Source organism: Pseudochaenichthys georgianus, chromosome 3 (genome assembly GCF_902827115.2).
Source record: "Pseudochaenichthys georgianus chromosome 3, fPseGeo1.2, whole genome shotgun sequence".
In the NCBI taxonomy this organism is placed as follows: Eukaryota; Metazoa; Chordata; class Actinopteri; order Perciformes; family Channichthyidae; genus Pseudochaenichthys; species Pseudochaenichthys georgianus.
Genome location: NC_047505.1, coordinates 14,245,941 through 14,271,914, shown reverse-complemented (window position 1 = coordinate 14,271,914; position 25,974 = coordinate 14,245,941). Strand labels below are relative to the sequence as shown.

General features: G+C 43.2%; 2 protein-coding genes and 1 long non-coding RNA gene across 3 annotated transcripts; 1 reads left to right on the top strand and 2 right to left on the bottom strand.

The window, feature by feature from the left end:
- Positions 1 to 2,535: 2,535 nt before the first annotated feature.
- LOC139433041 (uncharacterized) lies at positions 2,536 to 3,982 on the top strand. The gene is made up of 2 exons (XM_071201905.1): positions 2,536 to 3,274; positions 3,361 to 3,982. The coding sequence occupies exons 1-2, from the start codon at positions 2,744 to 2,746 to the stop codon at positions 3,532 to 3,534; spliced, it is 705 nt and encodes a 234-aa protein (XP_071058006.1). The 5' UTR covers positions 2,536 to 2,743; the 3' UTR covers positions 3,535 to 3,982.
- Positions 3,983 to 11,060: 7,078 nt separating this feature from the next.
- On the bottom strand, positions 11,061 to 12,195 carry LOC139435533 (uncharacterized). The gene is made up of 2 exons (XR_011644777.1): positions 12,082 to 12,195; positions 11,061 to 11,920 (listed from the first exon to the last, which is right to left on the bottom strand). It is a non-coding gene; the product is annotated as an uncharacterized lncRNA (long non-coding RNA).
- Positions 12,196 to 14,722: 2,527 nt separating this feature from the next.
- On the bottom strand, positions 14,723 to 24,221 carry LOC117441951 (uncharacterized). The gene is made up of 10 exons (XM_034077964.2): positions 24,141 to 24,221; positions 22,828 to 22,951; positions 22,305 to 22,467; positions 21,980 to 22,172; positions 21,507 to 21,581; positions 17,884 to 17,964; positions 17,272 to 17,337; positions 16,885 to 16,981; positions 16,483 to 16,553; positions 14,723 to 16,389 (listed from the first exon to the last, which is right to left on the bottom strand). Exons 2-10 carry the CDS (start codon positions 22,931 to 22,933, stop codon positions 16,159 to 16,161), a joined length of 1,083 nt encoding a protein of 360 aa, XP_033933855.2. The 5' UTR covers positions 22,934 to 22,951; positions 24,141 to 24,221; the 3' UTR covers positions 14,723 to 16,158.
- Between the last annotated feature and the right edge of the window lie 1,753 nt (positions 24,222 to 25,974).

Below are 25,974 nucleotides of genomic sequence, written 5' to 3'. Positions count from 1 at the left end.
AGACCTCTGTTGTTCTTCCTCCCTGCGCCATTTCCTCTTTCCAGCTGCAGGGAGCTTTTCCGTCCCTCCCGCTCGATATTCTCGGCTTCCCAGCCATGCAAATCTCTTAGGACTTTCTCCCCAGACAGCAGTGCTGCTGGGGAAGATAACAGTCCAAAAAACCGCTTTCAAATCGACAGATAAAAGGTCTTTTCTCCCGTTTTCCTGCCAAACATTTGTTGAGCTCTTCCTTCCACAGCCACACAAAACGCCCCTAGTGTCTCAGAGTGGTATGGCCGTAAGCAAAGAGTTTGGAGGGATATTGGCTCCTTGTAGCTGAGGGGGGCTGGCTGGCTGTCTCAGGGCCGAGTTTGGGTGCTGAAAGGCGGACTGCCAAACCGCCTTGTCGATACCCAGCAGCTGTGGGTTCTGCAGGGGTCCCCGGGCCTGCCTGTGAGCCTGTCTCCCCCTCTCCAGCACCTGCGAGCTCTCTGGGTCCTGGAGAGGCATTTTCAGGCTTCTCTCTGCACCCTTTTCCCCCTACAAAAATGACTTTTAAATGGATACTTTTGGATGTAAATGGTTCACTGTGTCACGGCTATGGGTCTCTGAAACAATCAGGCACTTAGGGGCTGCAGTAACACTTTAACCCGCCTTGTAAACACCTTTTCCTGGGTAAAACAATCCATTTATTTCCGCCTGCTTTCCATCAGCACCCGCCAGTCATTTCAAACGGTTTCAAATCGTTTTTTCACTTTTAAAAACAGCTTTCTGCCCTGGAAATGATTTCTAATCATTATTACCGTCATGGAGGAGCTGCAGGGACACTTTACCCGCCTTTTAAACACTTTTTCCTGGGTAAACAATCAATTTATTTCCGCCTGCTTTCCATCAGCACCCGCCAGTCAATTCAAACGGTTTCAAATCGTTTTTTCACTTTTAAAAACAGCTTTCTGCCCTGGAAATTATATCTAATCATTATTACCGTCATGGAGGAGCTGCAGGAACACTTTACCCGCCTTCTAAACACTTATTCCTGGCTAAAACAATCAATTTATTTCCGCCAGGGTCACAGCCTGCTGCTGCTGCTGCTGCTGCTCTCCCTCCCTAAATTCACAGCAAACTTACCCAGCTTTCACACACTAATTCCTGGGTAATAAAGCCATGTGCACACTGTATTTAAAGTAATCTTACCCAGCTTTCAGACACTAATTCCTGGGTAAGAAAGTCACCCTGCATGCGTCGTCAAATGTGGATGAAATGGACAGATTCCTGTACATTTCATGCACTTTTAATGGGAGGATTGGATGAATGGCCATACCTTCCCTAAATTCACAGCAAACTCACCCAGCTTTCACACACTAATTCCTGGGTAATAAAGCCATGTGCACACTGTATTTAAAGTAATCTTACCCAGCTTTCAGACACTAATTCCTGGGTAAGAAAGTTACCCTGCATGCGTCGTCAAATGTGGATGAAATGGACAGATTCCTGTACATTTCATGCACTTTTAATGGGAGTCGTCAGTATATGGAGCTTAACCCATAATTCCCGGACGTTCCAGGCCGAATTTGGAAGCTCATATGCGGCCTGCCATGCGTCTCCACCCGTGGAAAGCAAAAAAAAGTAAAGAAAACGGTCAATTATATGTTAAAATAATCAAAAATGAAGTTTTTGAAAATTCTCGAAAAACGGCTAAGTGCCAACGGGGGAGGGGGTCAAGTCTTCGGCGCTTCGGAACGAAGCCCCGGAGACTTTTGCACTCCCCCGTTGCAATTTACAACGGAGAGGGGAAATGAGAGCTCCCCTCCTCCGTCCAAAAAATTCATTCATCTTTTCCAAGCTACCATCTGCACGAAATCGGAAACCCGGTTTTTGAGAGCTATTTTCACATGATGGGGAAATCATGGAGGAATGTATCCGCCTCATGAGCACTTTGGATCGGATGAAATTGTTGCCTGGAGGACCCCCAATCAGGGGAAATGAGAGCTCCCCTCCTCCGTCCAAAAAATGCATTCATCTTTTCCAAGCTACCATCTGCACGAAATCGGAAACCCGGTTTTTGAGAGCTATTTTCACATGATGGGGAAATCATGGAGGAATGTATCCGCCTCATGAGCACTTTGGATCGGATGAAATTGTTGCCTGGAGGACCCCCAATCATGGTTCTCACAAAACTTTAAGTTTTCAAACTGGTCTCTGGAGGAATGCAAGGGGAGTTGTCAGGGGACTCTACCTGCCTCAAGAGGCACTATTTTGGGATACATTTTATCCATTTTCACCCCTTTTTATGGTTCTTCCAAAAAGTTAACTTAGACTTTTTCCGACTCTGGAGAAAGGTAGGGGGAGTTGTCAGGGGACTCTACCCGCCTTTTGGAACACTATTTTCGGATACAATTTATCCATTTTCACCCTTTTCTCTGGTTCTTCCAAAAGTTGACTTAAACTTTTTCCCACCCTGGAGAAAGGTATGGGGAGTTGTCAGGGGACTCTACCCGCCTTTTGGAACACTATTTTCGGATACAATTTATCCATTTTCACCCTTTTCTCTGGTTCTTCCAAAAGTTGACTTGTACTTTTTCTGACTCTGGAGAAATGCAATGGGAGTTGTCACGGAATAACGAGACACTATTTTCGGCTAAAATATTTCACAGAGGATTATCTGCAAGGATACCGGGAGCATTATGCAGGTATCGACCCACCAGTGAGGCTCCAGGAAAACACAGTCTCCAAACTAAGCAGAGTGAAGTCGTTCCTCAGTTTCATGGCACACGGTTTCAATCGCCTGTCTGACTGGCTCTTTTTGAGGGATCTCAAGAGGATACGCGGGTGGTCCCGGAGCCTGATGAAGTCAAGCCTTCAGGTCACGACCTCCGACTTCTACATCAAGAATATATCACACTTTCTCAAGTACATGGCCGACACACCGTGCAAGGGGAGCAGGCTCAGCCAAACCGACATGATTTTAATCAAACGGGAAGTAGTTGCCATCCTGAAGTCCCTGAAGAGAAAAGTACTTATCCACCAGATGCAAGTGAAGCGTGACAAGATGGAAGGTCTGCCGAGCCACAACGACCTAATGACATGCTTGACTTCGACCACCACTCGCATCCCTCAGCTCCTGGATGTGATGGCCTGCAATCCGACTACTGCAACCCGTACCCTGCTCTATGGGTATATGACTCTTCATTGGAGCTGCATTTACGGCCACCGTCCGGGGGTCTACTCCAACATGACCAACGCCAAGGTCCGAAAGGCGGATACAACTGGCACTGCCTTCGGCTACCTGGTTCATGTGAGTGCTATTAATCAATGCATTTATTCCGGCAGTTATATGCATGATTGACATTGTATTGACACTCTCTAACTCTGTCATAACAGGTAAGCAACCACAAGACGGCCAACTCGTTCGGGGAAGCGCAGCTGTACCTCACCGCAGAAGAATTTGGATGGATGAAGAGGTGGCTGGAAATTAAGGGTACGCTGACCTGCACCCAGAGCCGTTTCTATACACAGAGGGGAAGAACCCGTTCAGGAAGCTTGCCTACTCCCTGAGGATGGCATGGGCTGATGTAGGGCTCCACGGTCCCATTAACTTCACCGACCTCCGCAGAGTCCACGCCGATAATGCGAAGACTCTTCACAGAGTCACTGCAAGCAGCGGCGGCGGCATCGACAGCAGCAGCAGCGGGAAATGAAGACACTTTTGCGGGTATTGACATCGACAGTGACAGCTCTGGAGAGGAGCACAGCCCGGCTCCCTACCAAGACTCCCTACCAAGACATGTCCCGAAGAGGGACCAGTCACTGGCCGAACACAGCCCCTCAGACATGGGTGAAGAGAGGGTGCCATACTCTGCCCCAACTTCACCCACTGTTGCCAGTGATCAACTTGTAAATATGCAGTGTGTTGTTGTAATCAGTCCCCTTGTAAATACGTTATATCCTGTGTGAATGTATTTATTACTGTCAATATTACTGTAAATAAAGTTTGTTAAAATTACTAAGTGTTCTGTTTTTAAAGCCCACTATGGGTTTTTTTCCTTTAAGATCCCCAGGGGCACGATATTCTGGTTCTGGTGGTAGCATGGAGGTGTTTAGTCCAAGTGAGGAGTGCTCAAGTGTGGGATGATTTGTAAGGTAGAAGAGGGTAAAAAAAGTTAAAGTGTGAACCTCCAGCAGGGCAGGTGGTGCTGTGAAGAGGGCCGACTATGGGTGCCGATGGGCGGACGGTAAAGCACCGCAAAGTAGACCCCCTTTAAGTGTAGCCAGGGGCACGAGAAACATCCTCCATGGAGGTTGGGTGCTGCTGCTGTGAAGAAGGCCGACTATGGGTGCCTATGGGCGGACGGTAAAGCACCGCAAAGTAGACCCCCTTTAAGTGTAGCCAGGGGCACGATAAACATCCTCCATGGAGGTTGGGTGCTGCTGCTGTGAAGAAGGCCGACTATGGGTGCCTATGGGCGGACGGTAAAGCACCGCAAAGTAGACCCCCTTTAAGTGTAGCCAGGGGCACGAGAAACATCCTCCATGGAGGTTGGGTGCTGCTGCTGTGAAGAAGGCCGACTATGGGTGCCTATGGGCGGACGGTAAAGCACCGCAAAGTAGACCCCCTTTAAGTGTAGCCAGGGGCACGATAAACATCCTCCATGGAGGTTGGGTGCTGCTGCTGTGAAGAAGGCCGACTATGGGTGCCTATGGGCGGACGGTAAAGCACCGCAAAGTAGACCCCCTTTAAGTGTAGCCAGGGGCACGAGAAACATCCTCCATGGAGGTTGGGTGCTGCTGCTGTGAAGCATGGACAGATTCCTGTACATTTCAATCACTTTTAATGGGAGTCGTGAGGTGTGGATGAAATGGCCATATCTTCCTTAAATTCACATCAAACTCACCCAGCTTTCACACACTATTTCATGGGTAATAAAGCCATGTGCACACTGTATTTAAAGTAATCTTAGCCAGCTTTCAGACACTAATTCCTGGGGAAGAAAGTCACCCTGGACGGGTCATCAAATGTGATTGAAATGGACAGATTCCTGTACATTTCAATCACTTTTAATGGGAGTCGTGAGGTGTGGATGAAATGGCCATATCTCCCTTAAATTCACATCAAACTCACCCATCTTTCACACACTAATTCATGGGTAACAGAGCCATGTGCACCATGCATTTAAAGTAATGTTAGCCAGCTTTCAGACATTAATTCGTGGGGAAGAAAGTCACCCTGGCCGGGTCGGGAAATGTGATTGAAATGTACAGAGTGCTGTACATTTCAATCACTTTGAATGGGAGTCGTGAGGTGTGGATGAAATGGCCATATCTTCCTTAAATTCACATCAAACTCACCCAGCTTTCACACACTATTTCATGGGTAACAGAGCCATGTGCACCATGTATTTAAAGTAATGTTAGCCAGCTTTCAGACACTAATTCGTGGGTAATAAAGGCCTGTACATCTCCCTGTTTGAAAGGGCCATATCTCCCTTAAATTCACAGCAAATTTACCCATCTTTCACACACTATTTCATGGGTAATAAAGCCATGTGCACACTGTATTTAAAGGGCTGCAGGAACACTTTACCCGCCTTGTAAACACCTTCTCCTGGGTAAAACAATCCATGTATTTCCGCCTGCTTTCCATCAGCACCCGCCAGTCATTTCAAACGGTTTCAAATCGTTTTTTCACTTTTAAAAAGAGCTTTCTGCCCTGGCAATTATATCTAATCATTATTACCGTCATGGAGGAGCTGCAGGAACACTTTACCCGCCTTCTAAACACTTATTCCTGGCTAAAACAATCAATGTATTTCCGCCAGGGTCACAGCCTGCTGCTGCTGCTGCTGCGGCGGCTGCTGCTGCTGCTGCTCTCCCTCCCTAAATTCACATCAAACTCACCCAGCTTTCACACACTATTTCATGGGTAATAAAGCCATGTGCACACTGTATTTAAAGTAATGTTAGCCAGCTTTCAGACACTAATTCCTGGGGAAGAAAGTCACCCTGGACGGGTCATCAAATGTGATTGAAATGGACAGATTCCTGTACATTTCAATCACTTTTAATGGGAGTCGTGAGGTGTGGATGAAATGGCCATATCTTCCTTAAATTCACATCAAACTCACCCAGCTTTCACACACTATTTCATGGGTAATAAAGCCATGTGCACACTGTATTTAAAGTAATGTTAGCCAGCTTTCAGACACTAATTCCTGGGGAAGAAAGTCACCCTGGACGGGTCATCAAATGTGATTGAAATGGACAGATTCCTGTACATTTCAATCACTTTTAATGGGAGTCGTGAGGTGTGGATGAAATGGCCATATCTTCCTTAAATTCACATCAAACTCACCCAGCTTTCACACACTATTTCATGGGTAATAAAGCCATGTGCACACTGTATTTAAAGTAATGTTAGCCAGCTTTCAGACACTAATTCCTGGGGAAGAAAGTCACCCTGGACGGGTCATCAAATGTGATTGAAATGGACAGATTCCTGTACATTTCAATCACTTTTAATGGGAGTCGGTGTGGATGGCCTGTTGAATCCGATTTTGAGCACTCTTTTCCCCGCATAAACTAGTTTAAATCACCGTTAAACACTTATTCTGTTGATGTCTATATAACCGACTTCCCGCTATGCATTAAGTCGGTTATATGGACCCTGTACACTAGGCATACCGCGGCCGGTAGTAAATGTCCAACCATTGTACCCTCTGGTCCCTAGGGTATGTAAGTGTTTAGTGGGACTTACTAACTGTCACTCGATTCTATTGGCTCTAACGGTTCAGAAAAGGTGTCAATCACCCAAATCGACCAATGGGTTCCAAAGATATGATCCTGCGTAGTATAAACTACGCCCGCTCCGGCTCCATTACGCATTACGCAGCCAGAAGGGAGAGCTTCACCACAGAGCAGCTGCTAGAGATGCTAGCTGACGATAGCTATGATCATACCAGATGACTCTTCGTCGGATGATGATGAAGATCCAGCCAGACCTGGATCCTGACAGTAGTGACTCGGATGTTGAACTTCCACCACGGGAAAGGTATGTAATCTCTCTGTTTTTATATATTACTTATGTGTTTGGTGGAACTGCGTCACAGTGCTAGCTTAGCCAAGAAGCTACAGGAATGATTAGGCAAAATGCTAAATAGTTTTACTTGTCTTTTTGGAGTTACCTTTTCTAAATGAATGGCCAGTGAATGAATATATACATGTGTTTACTTATTTATTTGGTGTAATATTATTCATTTATAGTCCAATATTATCCTTTTTATATATTACTTTTGTGTTTGGTGGAACTGCATCACAGTAGGCGCATTCACACTGAGGTACTTTTCCCATAAAGGTTCATGCGAACTTAGTTCATGATCGCATTCACACCAAAAAGAGCCGGTACTAAAATTAGTTCATGCGAACCTTTTTACCCCCTCGAAAGTCCCTGCTAGAGAGCAGGGACTTTCGAGCGGCTCTTTTGTGAGAAAAGAGCTATATGTCTGATTGGCTGGGCGGATTGCAAACCACGCCCCGTAAAACTCCCAAAAAGTGTTGTGAAGCCGCCATTTTATTACCCTTGCATTAGCATTATTAGCATTAGCCCATCGCAGAAACGCAGAGAGACTAACTTATGGCAACACAAAATAAAACATGGGAGCGGTGGAGATGAGGAGGTGTCGGCGTTCTGGCGATTTACTCGGAAGGCTTCAGTAGAAGCTGCTGGGACTCCCAGCAGCTTCTACTGAAGCCTTCCTCAACTCCGGGGACTTCCGGCCGGGGACACACACGGCCGTGAAGTGGTTTGCGGCCTGCCCAAAGCAGAAGAAGAAGAAGTGACGTCAGCGGCTTCATTTGCCTAATCCACCCCAGGGACTTTTTCAGGTGTGAACGCGATCTGTACTTAGTTCATGCGAACTAAAGAGTTCGCACGAACTAAGTTTGCATGAACCTTTGTGGGAAAAGTACCGCAGTGTGAATGCGCCTAGTGTTAGCTTAGCCAACAGGAATGATTAGCCAAAATGCTAAATAGTGTTACTTGTCTTTTTGGAGTTACATTTTCTAAATGAATGGCCAGTGAATAAATATATACATGTGTTTACTTATTTATTTGGTGTCATATTATTCATTTATAGTCCAATATTATCCTATAAGTATAAGCCAGTGAATTAATCGAATCTCTTTGTTTTTCCACATTTGTTAGATGGGGTGTGACCCCAGCAGGACAAAGCCTCACACCCAGAAGACTTTCAGGAAGCAGCTTGCTGCAGAATTGTTGGAGTTTGCTGAAGGCCCTGCTGAAGGCCCTGCACCTCCACCACCCCCTCCTCCACCACCACCCACATGCATGCCCGAGTATTATGGGGAAGATGCCACCAAGGTCAGGAAGAACTGCAGGAGGTGCCTAGATGCTGGATTCAAAAGGGTGAAGACACCTGTGTACTGCAGGAAGTGCCAGGTCCCTCTGTGCTTCACTGTCAAAAGGAACTGTTTCAGGGAGTGGCACGACCTAAATACTGGAACATTCAGATAGGTATAAAGTTCAGGTAGGTATAACGTTTTGCGAGTGTTTATTTAAAAAAAATTACTTGTTGTTTTTATATACCTAGTGTGATTTTATTGTATTGTACATTGGTAAAATGTTTGTTTTTACATGCCTATAGTGTGTTGGTAAAATGTTTGAAATAGATCTGCCCCAGTTGGAGTCAAATGTCACTTATGTTTCCGTTTTTTGTATTGTGCAAGTACACTTACACACAATGACCTACAGTGTAGTTTATTGTATAGTGCGTTGGTACAGTTACATACACACACATCCACACATCCCCACACAGCTACACACACCTACACATACCCACACAGCTACACCTACACATACACACCTACACATACCCACACCTACACTTACACACACCTAGTACACACACTCACACATACAAAAATATATTAAAAAAAAATTATTTAAAAAAAAATATATATATATTTTTTTTTAATATGTTTTGTTGTTGTTTTGGGTGGAATGAATACCTATAGTGATGATTCAATGTAATACAATGATTTGCATAGTCTGGTACCTGAAAAAGGTCACATGTGCCCAAAGCTTATTCCGCCTGGACTTTATTTTCATAAACCTCTCTAAAAAGGTCAAATGTCACTTGTTTTGCCTAAATCTTGATACAGGGTACTTATTATGTTATACTTTGGATTCCTAAAGCTTTTAGGCTACTAACCCATCATTCAAGGGTGGTCTTCACTATAAGTAATGGGTTTTCTTTAGGCGGAGACAGGAATTTACATTTTTTTGCTATGTTCCATCTGAATTTACTCTGACACAGAACAATCTATATTGATTCTGACACTTCTACATCCAACTCACAGATGTAACCTTGATTTGATAAAATTCATATAAACCTTTTAGAAGTGAAGTTATGGTCATTTGTTCTGGGAATGTCATTTTCGAGCCTGAAACCTGAAAAACAGGCTCGGGGTTAACAGGTTAAGGCTCCTCCAGACAGCCTCCGCGATAATCGATCGTCGACGAGCCTTTACAGAAATGTGTTTTCCTTCGAGGCGGCGAGCCCACATACGTTTCCCGGTCGCTGCCGGAAGACCTGGGAGTCCGGGACGCGCACGTTTGAGAAATTACCAACGGCTCATTTCGGAGGACACGCGCGCATCTGCTTGACGCCGGGACGACCGGCGACCCTCCCCTACAGGCGCTCGGACGCGAAGGCCCTCCCACAACTGTGTGCACGTCTGTGACCGCAGTTTTAATTTACAGTTTTTTACTATGTTCAATCTGAATTTTCGTTAAAATAAAAAACATCTATATTGATTCTGACTTTTTTACATCCAACTCACAGGTTTATCATTACTTTCAGAAAAATGATTATTAATTTTCCCCTTTTAGAAGTGTAGTTATGGTAATTTGTTCTGGAAATGTCATTTTCAAGCCTGAGACCTGAAAAACAGGGATGGGGTTTAACAGGTTAAAGTAAAATGCTTCAATCTGGTGCACTTTGAGCAGAATTACTAGATCTAGATTCTAGGGGGTACAACTTTAAACACCCTTATAAAAAAGATCGGTTTGCATTTTAATAATCAAATAAGTATGTGAGCATAACCAGAGCCGTATAATAGAAGAGTTACGACAACGGAAGTCCAAAAACGGTTATCGTCACGTGGTTCATGTAGACGAGGATCGTTCCCCGGAGGTTCATGGCGGGCAATGTGAATGCATTGATAACAGGAGATAGAACTACGATTTTTGGTAATTATTAGTGAATAAAGGTTTTGATTTGCAATATTTATACAACAAATCGATATGTGTATGTATTTACATCAATATGTTTTAAAAAAATAAAATAGAATTTGCTAATATTAAGTGATAATATTAGGATTAGTGTGAACAACTAGTTTACATGTTAGGCTAACGGAGCCTGTTGCTGTTTATTTATAGCTTTGAATTCTTTCAAACCAATATTATCTTCTTAAACTTGTATGGTAGTCAGGAGCATCACTTTCTAATGTTTATTGATATATTTAGCGGGAGGGGATCTAAAGTAATGCTTTAAAATTCAGATTAGATTAATTTCTACCATTTTCTTAAATTCATGGTAGTTTCAGTAATCCCATGGTAATTGAGGACACAAGTTATCTAAATGACTAATGTCATCTTTATGGCTTTCAGAAAGGACAGGAGACCGACAGGTGACTATCAAAGGACTAGTAGCAGCAGCAGCATGATGATGATGATGATGATGATGTTAAATATGTTGCTTTAGGAACATCCATTGCAAATACCTGGAATTCGATAAACATTGAATAGCATATCATGCAGTTTGTCTGTGCCTTTTCCTCCGTGTTGTCCTGGTTTGCTGTGCTGCCTCCTAGTCGCCACCATGGTTTGCTGTGCTGCCTGGGGATGCTCCAATCGCTCAGAGAAAGGAGTACGAATGTACGGCTTCCCCACTGACACAGAGCGGAGGAAGCAGGAGCAATTTCACGACCAACAGCAAAACAATATGTGATTTATATACAAACACTGCATTTGCACTTTTTCACAAAACGAAAACCACACCATTGGGAAAGCTTAATGTTTTGTTTAATACAAAAAAACAGGGAAAGGCTTGAAAAACACTGAGAGTTGAGACTCAGGGTGCAGGGTGAGGGTCTCAGTGCAGGTATTCAGGCTCCATTGAACCCCCCTCTGGTTCTTGTGCTGAAAGAGGGAGTAACAGACAGGAGAAAGGGTTATACACACCTATATAGCACACCTATTGGATGGGAAATTGCCTTGGGGAGATAAGGTGTGGTCTCTGTTCCCAACTGAAGTTATGGAACTTTATTATCTGTGAGTTTAACAAAGTATGACAAATGGCATCAGTAACAGATGTGATATGAATTTCTATAAAGTTGTCTCACATTCTTGGTCATATTTTATATACAGTATGTAATGAGTATAACATGTCCAGTAAGTATAAAGTGTTTCCTAATACTGTGTATTCAACCACTATGGAATATGTATGTGGGCAGACAAAACTGAGTTGTTCTGTGTGTGAAGTAACCTCAAGTCACTCGTTTGTCAAGACAAAAAAGGGCAAGACTAGGCTGAGAGCAGAGGCTATACCCACCATCTTCGTGCATCGCCCTGTGGTCAAAAAGAGAAGGGCCCCTGTATCTACAAAGCCCATAGCTCATGATCACAGCGATAGTGTGAAAGGTGACACAGGTATAATAAGTATGAACTCTTAGTAACAACAGTAATATTTCTTATTTTTAAGTGGTATAATATTTTAAATGTTCGAACATTTACAGTGCCATGTCTTCTACTTACATTAGTCTCAAAGATTGAGGGAAGAAGGGAAGGGATCACTGCACTCCACCTGCCAGCACCCAGCCAGAGGAGCGCAAACAACAAAAACAAGCAAGGTGTCCCGTCATGTACCTGGAAGTTTGGGTTGGCAAAATGGAGTAAGAGAGGGACTTGAAAAACCTTGATGGCTCTCTACTCATGTTGTTACAGTTGTCTTGGTTACAGCTCTCAAGTTTTTTTTGGTGCCATTTCCACATCTTTAGAAAATATGAAAAAATTGAAGTGAAATCAACCTCTTCTCTGGAGAACACACTTTGATTTCTCTGTCTTGTGAGTTTGCAGTCTTGCAGTTTTGCTCCTCCACCTGTAACATCACTGCCCCTCCACCTGCCATACAGTAGGTTACTAACAAGATTACTTATATAATACAGTGATAGAATACATGTTTAGTATGCTTACTTATATAAAACAGTAGTATTAAACTTAGCTTGTGTTTTCACTCTCACTTAAGTCCCTCGCCCTTTGCCATCAATCCAAAATCAGCTGAGCTGCAACATTATACAGACAGGTAATAATCAACATAATCACAAGGACACAGTATGGCTCTGCTAAAAACACTCACTCTTACACGCACCAAAGTGTAGGAGCAGACACAGTTGTGGTGGCTTAAAGCCCAGCTCTGCTCCGCGCCGTCCGTTAGATGAGCCTGGTCAGATTAATAAGAAAAGGAGTTCAAAACACCGGCATACAAGTTATAACAATAATCTGATTTTAATGGTAAAAAGACACAATACGAAAATACAGAGTGCCCTGTAACAGAGCACTCCGGGCTCCCCGCTCTACTGCCGTGTGATACAGGTATCGGGACCAGCCAGTCAGCAACAGGGGGCATTTGGCATGAATAAACAACAGTATATATGGACCTTTTGGGGGCGGAGAGTCACTTCTTATCTTCCACTGGATTCTACTCCTTTAATTTCCCAGGGAAGGTTTCACACTAACTATTAATTTCCCAGGGAAGGTTTCCCACAAACTATTCTTTCTCAAACAATCAAACATTGTACACAGATATATTAGTATCAAACATTGTACACAGATATATTAGTATCAAACATTGTACACAGATATATTAGTATTTGAGATTATATTGGCCCCAAAAAGAACCTTGAAAAGGACATGTGTGTGTGTTTGGTAAGAGGAAGTGTATGTGTGTATGTGTGTGTGTGTGTGTGTGTGTTGATATCTTGGTCAGGGAGTGTATGTGTGTGTGTGTGTGTGTGTGTGTGTGTGTGTGTGTGTGTGTGTGTGTGTGTGTGTGTTGATATCTTGGTCAGGGAGTGTATGTGTGTCAGGGTGTCTGGGAAAGTGTATGTGTGTTGGTATCTTGGTCAGGGAGTGTATCGTGTGTGTGTGTCAGGGAAAGTGTATGTAAGAAGGTTTATATATATATATATATAGGATTACTTAAAAACAGTCCCAAATAATACATGTTCACTTCAATACAGTTCAAGATAATACCTGTTTACTTTAATACAGTTTAGAACAATATCTGTTTGCTTTAATCCCTTTTTTGATCTCACCTTCAGAGATCAACGTATACACAGCATTTGGAACATAACCAGTCATTCTTTTCTACTGTCTGTTCCCCAACATTTATATAAATCCATCAGTCGCTGGGATTTAGAGCACCTTTAAACCTTTAGGAACAGTCCACCATAACAACTTCTTATGACAGTGGAGGGAGACCAAAATATGTTAAAAACTCGTCCTTGTCGGCTGAGTCATCGTACTCGTCCTCCTCCGACGCGTAAGCCAACAAGGGCATTTGGTACGAAGGGGAAGAGGCAGCTTTTCCCTCAATGGTGGAACTGATGAGTCTAACACACAATGAGCGGATACAAGGCACACAACAACAACCACAGGTCACCAAAATGGCAATAAAAGTAGCCATAGAAACTAGAAGAGACATTATTACACTTTTCCATTTCCCAAACATGTTTGTCATCCATTCCTCTATAGGATTGTTGATCCCTGATTGTTCATGCATGGTTTTAGATAGGGCGCGTAGACCCTCTAAGGCAGGGATCACCAACTACATTTGTCCAAGGGCCGAAATGTAACCAAGAGACACTATCGCGGGCCAGCGATTTTTATATAGCCCAACATTTTATAAATAGTATTCAGATTACTTTTGGAATACTTTCTTTTTCCATAGCAGATGGGTATGTTTTGGTGCACAGGAGACACTTATTTTACTGTTTTAATGGCTTATCAAGAACTAAACACAACATCTTGGTGTCATTCTGGACAGCTCTCTCATCTACACCCACATAAAAAACATCACCCGGACTGCATTCTTTGTACCGTCTTAAAACCTTTCCTTGGAATATGTTATGAATTGTAAGGTGTCCTTTGGTGCTTTGAAAGGCGCCCCTAAATAGAATGAATTATCATTATTATTTATTATCTGAAACGATGTAATAACTTTTTAAACATTTTCCAGTCACTTGCCCCATGCATTCAGCAGCAGCAGGCTATTCACTTTGATTTCATCCCTTTATGAAATGTCATCATTTCGACAAACAACACACACACACACACACACGGGTTTTTATGTAATAGCCAGACTTTTCCCCTGAACGGGCTCGGTGGTGGTTTAGATGGGCTACCCTTGCCTGAGGTTCTACAGCTATGGGAGTTGGGTCAAAGTACTCTAAAAAATCTGAAAAAAAATCAGCTCACTTTAGATAGCTGATACACCCTTTAGAACGGTTACACATACCACCCAATTATATTGTGGTATACACAGACATTTGTCTTTTGATAAAAGTGTGACTTATAAGGACCAAACAAACACTATGGGATCTTTAAAGGGACGATAAGGCCACTCCCACAACCCTCCAAATTTACATACATACACGACAGGACACAGCATTATGGGAGCAGTCATTTTAATTGTAAAATAAAGTAGTATTAACTCCTCTCAAACCAATACATTTGTTTAAACACATTAAAGTCAAACAGCTACACAGGCAGAGACATACAGATCGACAGACAGACAAACAGCTACACAGACAGATCGACAGACAGACAGACAGCTTACAGACAGACATACAGATCGACAGAGAGACAAACAGCTTACAGACAGACAAACAGAGAGACATACAGACAAACAGCTTACAGACAGACAAACAGAGAGATCGACAGAGAGAGGGCTTACAGACAAAGAGACATACAGATCGACACACAGAGAGACAGCTTACAGACAGACAAACACCTACACAGACAGAGAGACATACAGATCGACAGAGAGACAGCTTGCAGACAGAGAGACAGCTTACAGACAGACAAACAGCTACACAGACAGAGAGACATACAGATCGACAGACAGCTTACAGACAGACAGACAAACGGCTACACAGACAGAGAGACATACAGACAAACAGCTACACAGACAGAGAGACATACAGACAAACAGCTACACAGACAGAGAGACATACAGACAAACAGCTACACAGACAGAGACAGACAGACAAACAGCTACACAGACAGAGACAGACAGACAAACAGCTACACAGAGAGATCGACAGACAGCTTACAGACAGCTTACAGACAGACAAACAGCTACACAGACAGAGAGACAGACAGCTTACAGACAGACAGACAAACAGCTACACAGACAGAGAGACAGACAGACAAACAGCTACACAGACAGAGAGACAGACAGACAAACAGCTACACAGACAGAGAGACAGACAGCTTACAGACAGACAGACAAACAGCTACACAGACAGAGAGACAGACAGACAAACAGCTACACAGACAGAGAGACAGACAGCTTACAGACAGAGAGACATACAGACAAACAGCTACACAGACAGAGAGACAGACAGACAAACAGCTACACAGACAGATCGACAGACAGCTTACAGACAGAGAGACAGACAGACAAACAGCTACACAGACAGAGAGACAGACAGACAGACAAACAGCTACACAGACAGAGACATACAGATCGACAGAGAGACAGCTTACAGACAAACGGCTACGCAGACAGATCGACAGACAGCTTACAGACAGAGAGACATACAGACAAACAGCTACACAGACAGAGCGACAGACAGACAAACAGCTACACAGACAGAGAGACAGACAGCTTACAGACAGAGAGACATACAGACAAACGGCTACACAGACAGAGAGACATACAGACAAACGGCTACACAGACAGAGAGACAGACAGCTTACAGACAGACAGACAGACAGACATACAGATCGACAGACAGCTTACAGACAGACAAACGGCTACACAGACAGAGACATACAGATCGACAGACAGCTTACAGACAGAGAGACAGACATACAAACAGCTACACAGACAGAGAGACATACAGATTGACAGACAGCTCACAGACAGAGAGACAGACAGACAAACAGCTACACAGCCAGAGACATACAGATTGACAGACAGCTTCATCCCATTGTGAGTCGGGTATGTATTCCTCATCAGACATGCACTCATCTGATATTTGATCCTTTTCTGAATCTGATTGGCTTGACTGCAGTTCATCTCTGAAACTGTTTTCCTTCTGAAAAGGAAGCTGTTGGAAATGAAAAAAAAAAAGATGACATTTGGTTTTGACGTATAGTTATAGACAGCTAAAGGTTCAACAAAACCTTAAGCTCATACTCACCTTAGGTAGATAATGGAGGTTATCATCTTGAATTTTTCTGAAGCAGGATTTATGCCAGACTTGTGAACACTCTGCAACACATTTTTTGTACATTATTGTACATAGTACATATTGAAAAAGTTTTGTTTGCACAATGAAATACAAAAGTGGGGTCAAAAAGATCTTCAGCATTAAACCATAACAGATAAGGAAGAAAAATAAAACATTTGTAACTAATCTAAACAATATACTGGAGTCTACAACTATTATAATTCAATAATGACCTCTTTTTACACATCATTACACAAATACAGTTGATATATATATATATAGCCAATGGTGTAAACCAGGAATAATTTTCCCAAGGTGTATCATTTTAAAAAGTTTACCAAACTACTGCAAATTCATACATGACTATCTCACCTCTGCATTCATATCCAAGCCACTTGAAGGAGGACACAGGTCCCACACAGGAAACACACCTGTCCAATGAGGATACAGTTGCGATCCTCAAGCAATGCTGTTGGCAAAATGTAACAATTTAGTTTTTGAGCGGCAACAATTTCACATTGACATATTGATATCTACTAGCAAATCCTTTAATAGCAAAGATCAATGTTTAATTACATTTGCTTTTACAAGTCTCAAGACTTACTCACAACTTAACATACAGATCACATGCAGGCAGTGCAAGTACGAGTTAAACTCAGATGAATGCCACCTGACGACAGTTCAAAACCTTACTGGATCCTTTTGTAAGCCACAAAACATCAATTTGAGATATTAAATCTATGTTAAATGTAAAAATACCTCTTCAATGTTCTCATTTGGAGATGTGGCCCCACAGGTTTCCAGAGGCATCACTTCCTCAAGACCCTGCAAGATGCAAACACACACACACAAAAACATTACATGAAAGCATTTATGGTTGTGTTTCTGAAATCCAATGCAGTTCTGCATTCACTCGACAGCCCAAATGATTACAGGTCTTAGGTTATGAAAAGTATAATCCTTAAACCTACTTTTCACTTAGGAATTCAGGATATACTACATTTAGTTTACATTATATCTTGTCATAAATTACATTTACCATTACTTGGTGAACAACTTAACATACAGATCACATGCAGGCAGTGCAAGTGCGAGTTAAACTCAGATGAATGCCACTATCAACGCCAGCTGACGACATGGCCCCTTAAACAGCCAGGAACTCCTAAACCATGTCCCTGCTGTTCTCAGATTGATACACATACACTCAAGATCCTGACTTACACTTTGAAAAGCGTTTGAAGACAATGTCCTCACATACCATTGTCTCTATAAACCATATGATATTCAGACCACTGCATACACACACACAGCCCAAAGAAACATGTGGGTATGTAAATAGATCAAATCAAGTAGGATTTAAATGTAAAGTACCTCTTCAGCTCTGCTGAGGGGAGAAAGCACTGGACCTGTCGTCTTCATGTAGCTCTCAGTGCAGTCGCTGTTCTTCGCCATCTGTAGCAGATAAAACACAAAGAGAAGGGTCAATAAACAAAGTCAAAAATGTACTAGCAGAGAATATTTGGAATTGAATAAAAGAATGGTCCTACTGATGACAGAAATAATGAAAGGAAAACTTAGTTAACAGGCGAATTACATATACAGTCGTATGGACTTATTTGACATAGGGATGAGTTGTCGCTCTGACATCACAGCCGATTTCCACCGGACTAACAACATCCCGGAGGACATAGCGAGACCGCTCGGGTATCCCTGGATTGTTTTCGGGCCTGTGAAGCAACGCAGGCGCCGGAGGGAGAGGAAGCAGAAGCGAGCTTGCCGTGCAGGCCTGCTTGCTAGGCTAAGGAAGCGGCCGCACCGACCACCACTACCAAGCCTCTTCCTCGCAAATGCCAGGTCCATCGTCCACAAAATTGACGAATTGGAGGTACTACTGGCTGCTAACACGAATGTACGCGACTGCTGTGTGATGATCATCACAGAATCCTGGCTACACCCGCGGATTCCGGACGCAGCAGTGCAGCTACCAGGCCGCTCTACCCACCGCTACGACAGGAACAGCGCTTCCGGTAAGAGCCGAGGGGGTGGTCTGTGTGTTTACATCCACAATGACTGGTGCATGGACAGCAGGGTTACACATACAGATTGCTCTCCCGACCTGGAAGTAATGTTTATCATGTGCAGACCCTTTTACCAGAGAGCTGACCGTGGTGATAATTAACACTGTTTATATCCCACCTGATGCTAACGCCAGCATTGCACTTGACCACCTCCAGAGCTTCATAAATAAACAACAGAGGTCCCATCCGGACGGAGTTCATATTGTTGCTGGAGACTTCAATCATGCATGTCTACAGAATATGCTTCCCAAATTTGTACAATATGTACGATGTACCACCAGAGGAAAGAACACACTGGACCGGGTGTATTCTAACCTGAAGCATGCTTACAGAGCGGTCCCACTCCCCCATTTAGGACTATCTGACCACCTCTCACTGCTTCTCATCCCAGCTTACACCCCTCTCAGAAGTAACACCAAGCCGGTGGTCAAATATATCAGAACCTGGCCCGAGGGGGCACTCTCACAACTGCAAGACTGCTTCGAACACACAGCATGGGACATATTTGAACAGACAGATTTGGAGGAACACACAGAGGCTGTCTTATCCTACATCGAGTTCTGCACAGACATTGTAACTGTGGAAAAACGCATTTGGGTCTACCCTAACCAAAAACCATGGATGACAAGAGCGGTGCGGTCTCTCCCGAGTTCCCGTGACACAGCCTTCACGTCGGGGGATGCAGCCCAGTACAGCTTGGCAAGGGCGAATCTGAGGAGAGGCATCAAGGCTGCAAAGGAGGACTACAAGGGAAAAGTGGAGGAGAATCTCGCTCATAACAACACACGGTGTGTTTGGCAGGGCCTTCAACAGCTAACCAACTACAAGGGCAAATCATCTGGCACTACTAGAGCTGACGCCCACCTTGCAGAGGAACTAAACCACTTCTTTGCCCGCTTTGAGGCTAGCAGACCCCCCCACTTTTCTATTCTGCCTCTGTCCCTGCAAACTACCAGCTCCATACCACCTCTCACTCTCAAAGAACATCAGGTGAAGCAGACGCTGAAGTCTGTGAATCCTGGAAAAGCTGCAGGACCCGATGGAGTACTCGGAAAAGTACTCAAAGCTTGTGCTGACCAGCTTTCAGGGGTCCTGACCAGGATATTCAACCTGTCCCTGTCACAAGCTTGCATTCCATCCTGTCTGAAAACGGCTACCATCATTCCTGTCCCCAAAAAGACACCAGTCAGAGAGCTCAACGACTACAGGCCCATTGCCCTAACATCGGCGGTGATGAAATGTTTCGAAAGACTAATAGCCGACTACATCAAAGCCAGCCTCCCACCCTCCCTCGACCCTCATCAGTTCGCCTATAGAGCCAACAGATCCACGGATGATGCCATCGCCACGGTCCTTCACACAGCTGTGAGCCACCTAGAAGGCCCAGGCAACTATATTAGGATGCTGTTTGTCGATTTTAGCTCAGCTTTTAACACCATCATACCTGACATACTAGTTGAAAAACTGTCGAGCCTAGGTTTCCCCCCCCCATCTTATGCGCTTGGATTTATAATTTCCTTACAGACCGTCCTCAGACAGTGAAAATAGGCCCTTTTTGCTCCTCCACCCGCACCCTCAGCACTGGCTCCCCGCAGGGCTGCGTGCTGAGCCCTCTACTCTACACTCTCCACACACGACTGCTCTCGCAATCACCCCTCCAACTCCATTATCAAATGTGCAGATGACACCACTGTGGTCGGCCAAATACATAAGGGAGACGACGAGTCGGCATACAGAGACGAGATCCTGAAGCTGTCTGTGTGGTGTTCATCAAATAATCTGTATCTGAACACAAGTAAAACAAAATAAATCATCATAGACTTCAGAAAGCACCGTCCAGAACCCACCCCCCTTCACCTCAATGGAGAGAGAGTGGAGAGGGTCTCCACCTTTAAGTTCCTGGGGGTTCACATCTCGGAGAGCCTCAGCTGGACAGCACACACCACTGCAGCAGTTACGAAGGCCCAGCAGCGACTACACTTCCTGAGGGTGCTTCAGAGAAACCGACTGAACAAGAAGCTGCTGGTGTCCTTCTACCGGGCGACCATCGAGAGCGTGCTGTCATACTCCATCTCGGGGTGGTATGCAGGATGCTCAGCTGCGGACAAGAAAGCCCTGCAGAGTGTGATCAGGATGGCAGAGGAAACTGTCAGCTGCCCCCTGCCCTCTCTGGAACACATCTCCACCTCCCCCTGCCCTCTCTGGAACACATCTCCACCTCCCGCTGCCTCAGCAGAGCTAACACAATGATAAAGGACAGCTCTCACCCGGGTCACAGACTGTTCTCTCTCCTGCCTTCTGGGAGGAGACAGGAGCTTCAAGTCACGGACAAACAGACTCAAAAACAGTTTCTACCCCTGGGCCGTCAGGCTGCTCAACCACCACACATAACAATAACTGTAACCATTCTCACACATACACACACTTTTAATGCACTTTATATACTATTTTTTATGTCAATATTTTTAACTATTTATTCCCCCGTATGATTGTATGTCCTATTGCTGTGTTTTTTGGTGTTATGTATTTGTTTGTATATTTTTTGCACACCGGGACAGAGTTGCACTCTGCATCTCGTTATACTATGTGTATAGTGACAATAAAAGGCTTTAACTTAACTTTAGTTTAAAACCTTACTGGATCCTTTTGTAAGCCACAAAACATCAACTTGAGATATTACATTATATCTTGTCATTGATGACATGAATCATTACTTAGTGGGTTGCTTTTCACCACCTGTTACTGAACAACTTCACATACATGTAAAACTAACATACAGATCACATGCAGGCAGTGCAAGTACGAGTTAAACTCAGATGAATGCCACCTGACGACAGTTCAAAACCTTACTGGATCCTTTTGTAAGCCACAAAACATCAATTTGAGATATTAAATCTATGTTAAATGTAAAAATACCTGTTCAATGTTCTCATTTGGAGATGTGGCCTGTGTGGCCCCACAGGTTTCCAGAGGCATCACTTCATCAAGACCCTGCAAGATGCACACACACACACACACACACACACACACACACACACACACACAAAAACGTTACATGAAAGCAAGATGCAAAAAACAAAACATTATTATTATTATTGGATGGTGCTTTCCCATGTACCTAAAGATTCTAAACCATTCATAGCTTGTAGTAACATGAAATTAAAGTTATTCAGATATACATTTCAATAAACACCATGTAGTTATGTTTCACTATATTAGAAGTAAAAAGAAATGATATCTATAATATTTATACTGAAATAATCATGACTCGGAATAATCATAATCAAAACTAATGCATTGGAGAATATGTAGCATTTACGTATATGGTGTGATAGTTAGAGCATTTGCTTAAGAAAATATATTGAGTTCACAAAGTAAATGTTGACCACCTTGCATCTCCACGGCCAGTCTGAATCACCGTAATTATAGGTGATCTCCTCTCCTGGACTTATGTCTCGGTCAGCGAACAAACAAAGATGGGGCTTCCCTTGCACGGATAGTTGTCTCATCTTTGCAGTCGGGTTTCTGTGATCGTCATTTACAAGTCTTCCAAGAGACTCATCCTCTTTTGCTGCATCGACGCTACGAAAACACAAGTAAAACTTCATTGCAAAATAGTCAATTAAAATACTCCGTGAAAACAGCTAGCTAAGCTGTGAAAATAAATCCAACTTCATTCATTCTGCTCGGACTTATCATTGACATAATACGCACCACCACAGTTTTCCATCAAAATGGAAATCGAACATGAACACCTTGAGCGCGACAGGATAAAGTTTCAGTCTCCTCGCACATTCTTTTTTGCTTATGAGTTCACCTCTATATTCTATCAAAAAGTCTCCTTTTTGAAATGGTATAGAGGTGAAGATGCCGCGACCTACAAGGAACACAAATAACAAATAAGTGAGCAAAATAGCACACTAAAGTCACATATTTTATGTTTATACTTTAAGTTAAATCATGGTTAAACAGTCAGAAGCAGGGATGCAAACTCATCAGTCCCCAGAACCCACGGAATGTCTGCTTCAAAATTAGGAATAACAGATGATTTTAGCAGTCAGAACAACTAAAGCAGCAGTGATAAGAGAAACGCCTAATACAAAAAAAACATCTAATAGAAATATATAAAAGCATTTATTTTAATTGTGTCTAACAGCTGTTCACCAGGGGTCGAGTCTGTGCCACAGTGACTCCGCACAGTTACTGTTAACACACGCTTTACTCCGGGTCAACTCACCTTTGATGGCATTGATGTATTGGACGTCAAGTCCTGCTTTGTCCCCTCCAGTGTCAATATAAAATGTGGCGTCATCTTTTGGATTGATGCGTCTCCGCCTTTGCATCTTGACGGTGTATTATAGCTGTGAAAAGGAGTAAGGGTACATACTTCCTGTCCTCAGCTCCAGTTAAATACAATGTGTACATCACATAAATAAACCGGAGGCTCCTAAACAGTTCATACCTCCATTTAAGTAAAACGTTCCAATCAATTACTGGGACAGTCTATTCTTCATTCACATCACCTAAGATTACCGGTGTTATGCCGTAGGTTGAAGCCTTGCCGTGGATTGAAGCCCTGTTCGCGGGGACGCACAGAGGTGACGTAATCGCCTGTATTGGGCGTTCGCCGTATTTTCACCCTTATCAAAGCTTTTTCTCTCTTTTGAATGATATATCAGATTAAACAGCAAACGGCTGAATAAATAATGTGCAATAAGGGTGAAAATACGGCGAACGCCCAATACAGGCGATTACGTCTCCTCTGCGCGTCCCCGCGAACAGGGCTTCAATCCACCGCAAGGCTTCAACCTACGGCATAACACCGGTTCAATAAACCGGAGGCTCCTTATAAACTACAGTTCATACCTTCCGTCCTCAGCTCTGGTGATTGAAATATCATACATTACTAAAAAAAGACAGGAGTCTAATCTTGCCCTGTTTTTCCCCAAACCAGGCTGCTTTCTACATTAATTCATGTTCAATCAAAAAACAAAACAGCTGCCGACATTATTTCTTTAGCATTACTCCTAGCTAGCATTTACACACGTGCAGCGAGATTACATCAGCTGTTAGCTCTTAGCCCTCAGAGCTCACAGCTCCTCATAAACTAGACAAAAGTTAAACAAGTACAAACTGCCTGTGTCATGGCGAATACAGTCGCTGGTTTATTTATGTCTGTATAGGCCGTTGCTGTGAGTGTGGATGGTCGGAGCATATACAACGTTAGCTTAGCCAAGCTCCATTCAGACAATACCCATTTTAAAAGGTTTTTTGCCTGCCGTCTGTCTGCAGACTTGTCAAGCATTAATTCATGGTTTTTACTAACCGGTATGAGTATGTTGTTACTTCGGCATCATTTAGAAACGTGTATTAGAATTTAATCACGGTAAAATATGTTCATTTTGTTGTAGTTGTAGTAACTCCCGACACAGCTGACAGCCGCGGTGAAACTCAAGCGATTAGAGTGAAGCAAATATTCGCATCGTGTCCGGTGTGAACGCAGCATTAATCGTGTAAAAATAAGCAATATCTACAAGTATGCAAGCTTACCTGTTTGTGTTTAATTGAGTAGGCTCGTAGTCTTCTGTCTTTCCATGAGCTGAGTGAACGCAGCTGCAAGCATGCGTCTTGGACGTGACTTGTTTAAGGACCGCCCACGCAATTGTGTATGGAACTGCAAAAATGTGTATGACCCTGCAATCGAAAAACCACCTGAGCGACGCTGTTCTATACACTGAGATACATTACATAAACGGGTGTTGTGGTATAACTTGACCTTTCAGAAAATGAGGATTTAAGTTAGTTAGACACTAACAAACATGGATACACTCTGAAATTGTAAGCGGACTTCGGCATAGGTACACAAAGACGTTGTCAGAAATGAGGATTTATGTTAGTTAGACACTAAAAAATATGGATACACTCAAAGTTGTAAGTGGACTTCGGCATAGTCCATGTATACCACTAAGGTTCGCGTTTTGCTGGTGGGTAGTCAGGTAAAATGGTAGGGTATACCACATTGACCAACACACACACACACACACACACACACACACACACACACACACACACACACACACACACACACACACACACACACACACACACACACACACACACACACACACACACACACACACACACACACACACACACACACACACACACACACACACACACACACACACACACACACACACACACACACACTTCCTCTTACCAAACACACACACATGTCCTTTTCAAGGTTCTTTTTGGGGCCAATATAATCTCAAATACTAATATATCTGTGTACAATGTTTGATACTAATATATCTGTGTACAATGTTTAATACTAATATATCTGTGTACAATGTTTGATTGTTTGAGAAAGAATAGTTCGTGGGAAACCTTCCCTGGGAAATTAATAGTTAGTGTGAAACCTTCCCTGGGAAATTAAAGGAGTAGAATCCAGTGGAAGATAAGAAGTGACTCTCCGCCCCCAAAAGGTCTATATATACTGTTGTTTATTCATGCCAAATGCCCCCTGTTGCTGACTGGCTGGTCCCGATACCTGTATCGCACGGCAGTAGAGCGGGGAGCCCGGAGTGCTCTGTTACAGGGAACTCTGTATTTTCGTATTGTGTCTTTTTACCATTAAAATCAGATTATTGTTATAACTTGTATGCCGGTGTTTTGAACTCCTTTTCTTATTAATCTGACCAGGCTCATCTAACGGACGGCGCGGAGCAGAGCTGGGCTTGAAGCCACCACAACTGTGTCTGCTCCTACAATTTGGTGTTATATTTATCTAATATTTAACTCCCTCCACCCCCGCATACAATCCCGTTTAGAAGCCACTCTTCTCTAATTCAACATGTTGGACGAAATGACATTAAGAGAACGGAATTTACAATTAAAAGGCTGTTCAACGTGTGTTGCTAACTTGATCGGTATCCTAGCTTAATCTGTTATCTGTAAACGTTCCCTAAATCTACTAATTTAGGGATAATCCACTGACATCCTTTAATACACATGTTAATTTGAATCAGATGTACTGATAATATCCGCAATATAAATCTTTAAACTTCTTCTTACCTTTAAAAGTCCGTCCCGAACGGTCTATTATGCTGCAACTCCACAGCTCTGCTAGCCTTGGCGCTAACTTCCGGGGAACGATTGAGAGGCTCCACGATCCGCCATTGCTGTAAAAAAGTGGTCCATTGGAGTGAACGGAGATGTCGTAACTCTTCTATTATACGGCTCTGAGCATAACCAATAACCTACCTACCATATCCAATAACAAATAAATGTAATTTATTTTATTTTTGTTGTTCATTCATATCTTATTTTACCTATAGTTAAGATTTATTTATTTATGCATATTTTTGTATCGCTCCAGTTT

Coding starts and splice junctions, on each gene's coding strand:
- LOC139433041 (XM_071201905.1), top strand. CDS start 2,744: ATGGCACACGGTTTCAATCGCCTGTCTGACTGGCTCTTTTTGAGGGAT. Junction 3,275..3,360: donor CCTTCGGCTACCTGGTTCAT/GTGAGTGCTATT, acceptor CTGTCATAACAG/GTAAGCAACCACAAGACGGC.
- LOC117441951 (XM_034077964.2), bottom strand. CDS start 22,933: ATGCAAAGGCGGAGACGCATCAATCCAAAAGATGACGCCACATTTTAT. Junction 22,468..22,827: donor ATACATCAATGCCATCAAAG/GTGAGTTGACCC, acceptor TGTTCCTTGTAG/GTCGCGGCATCTTCACCTCT. Junction 17,965..21,506: donor CAAATGAGAACATTGAACAG/GTATTTTTACAT, acceptor TATCTGCTACAG/ATGGCGAAGAACAGCGACTG.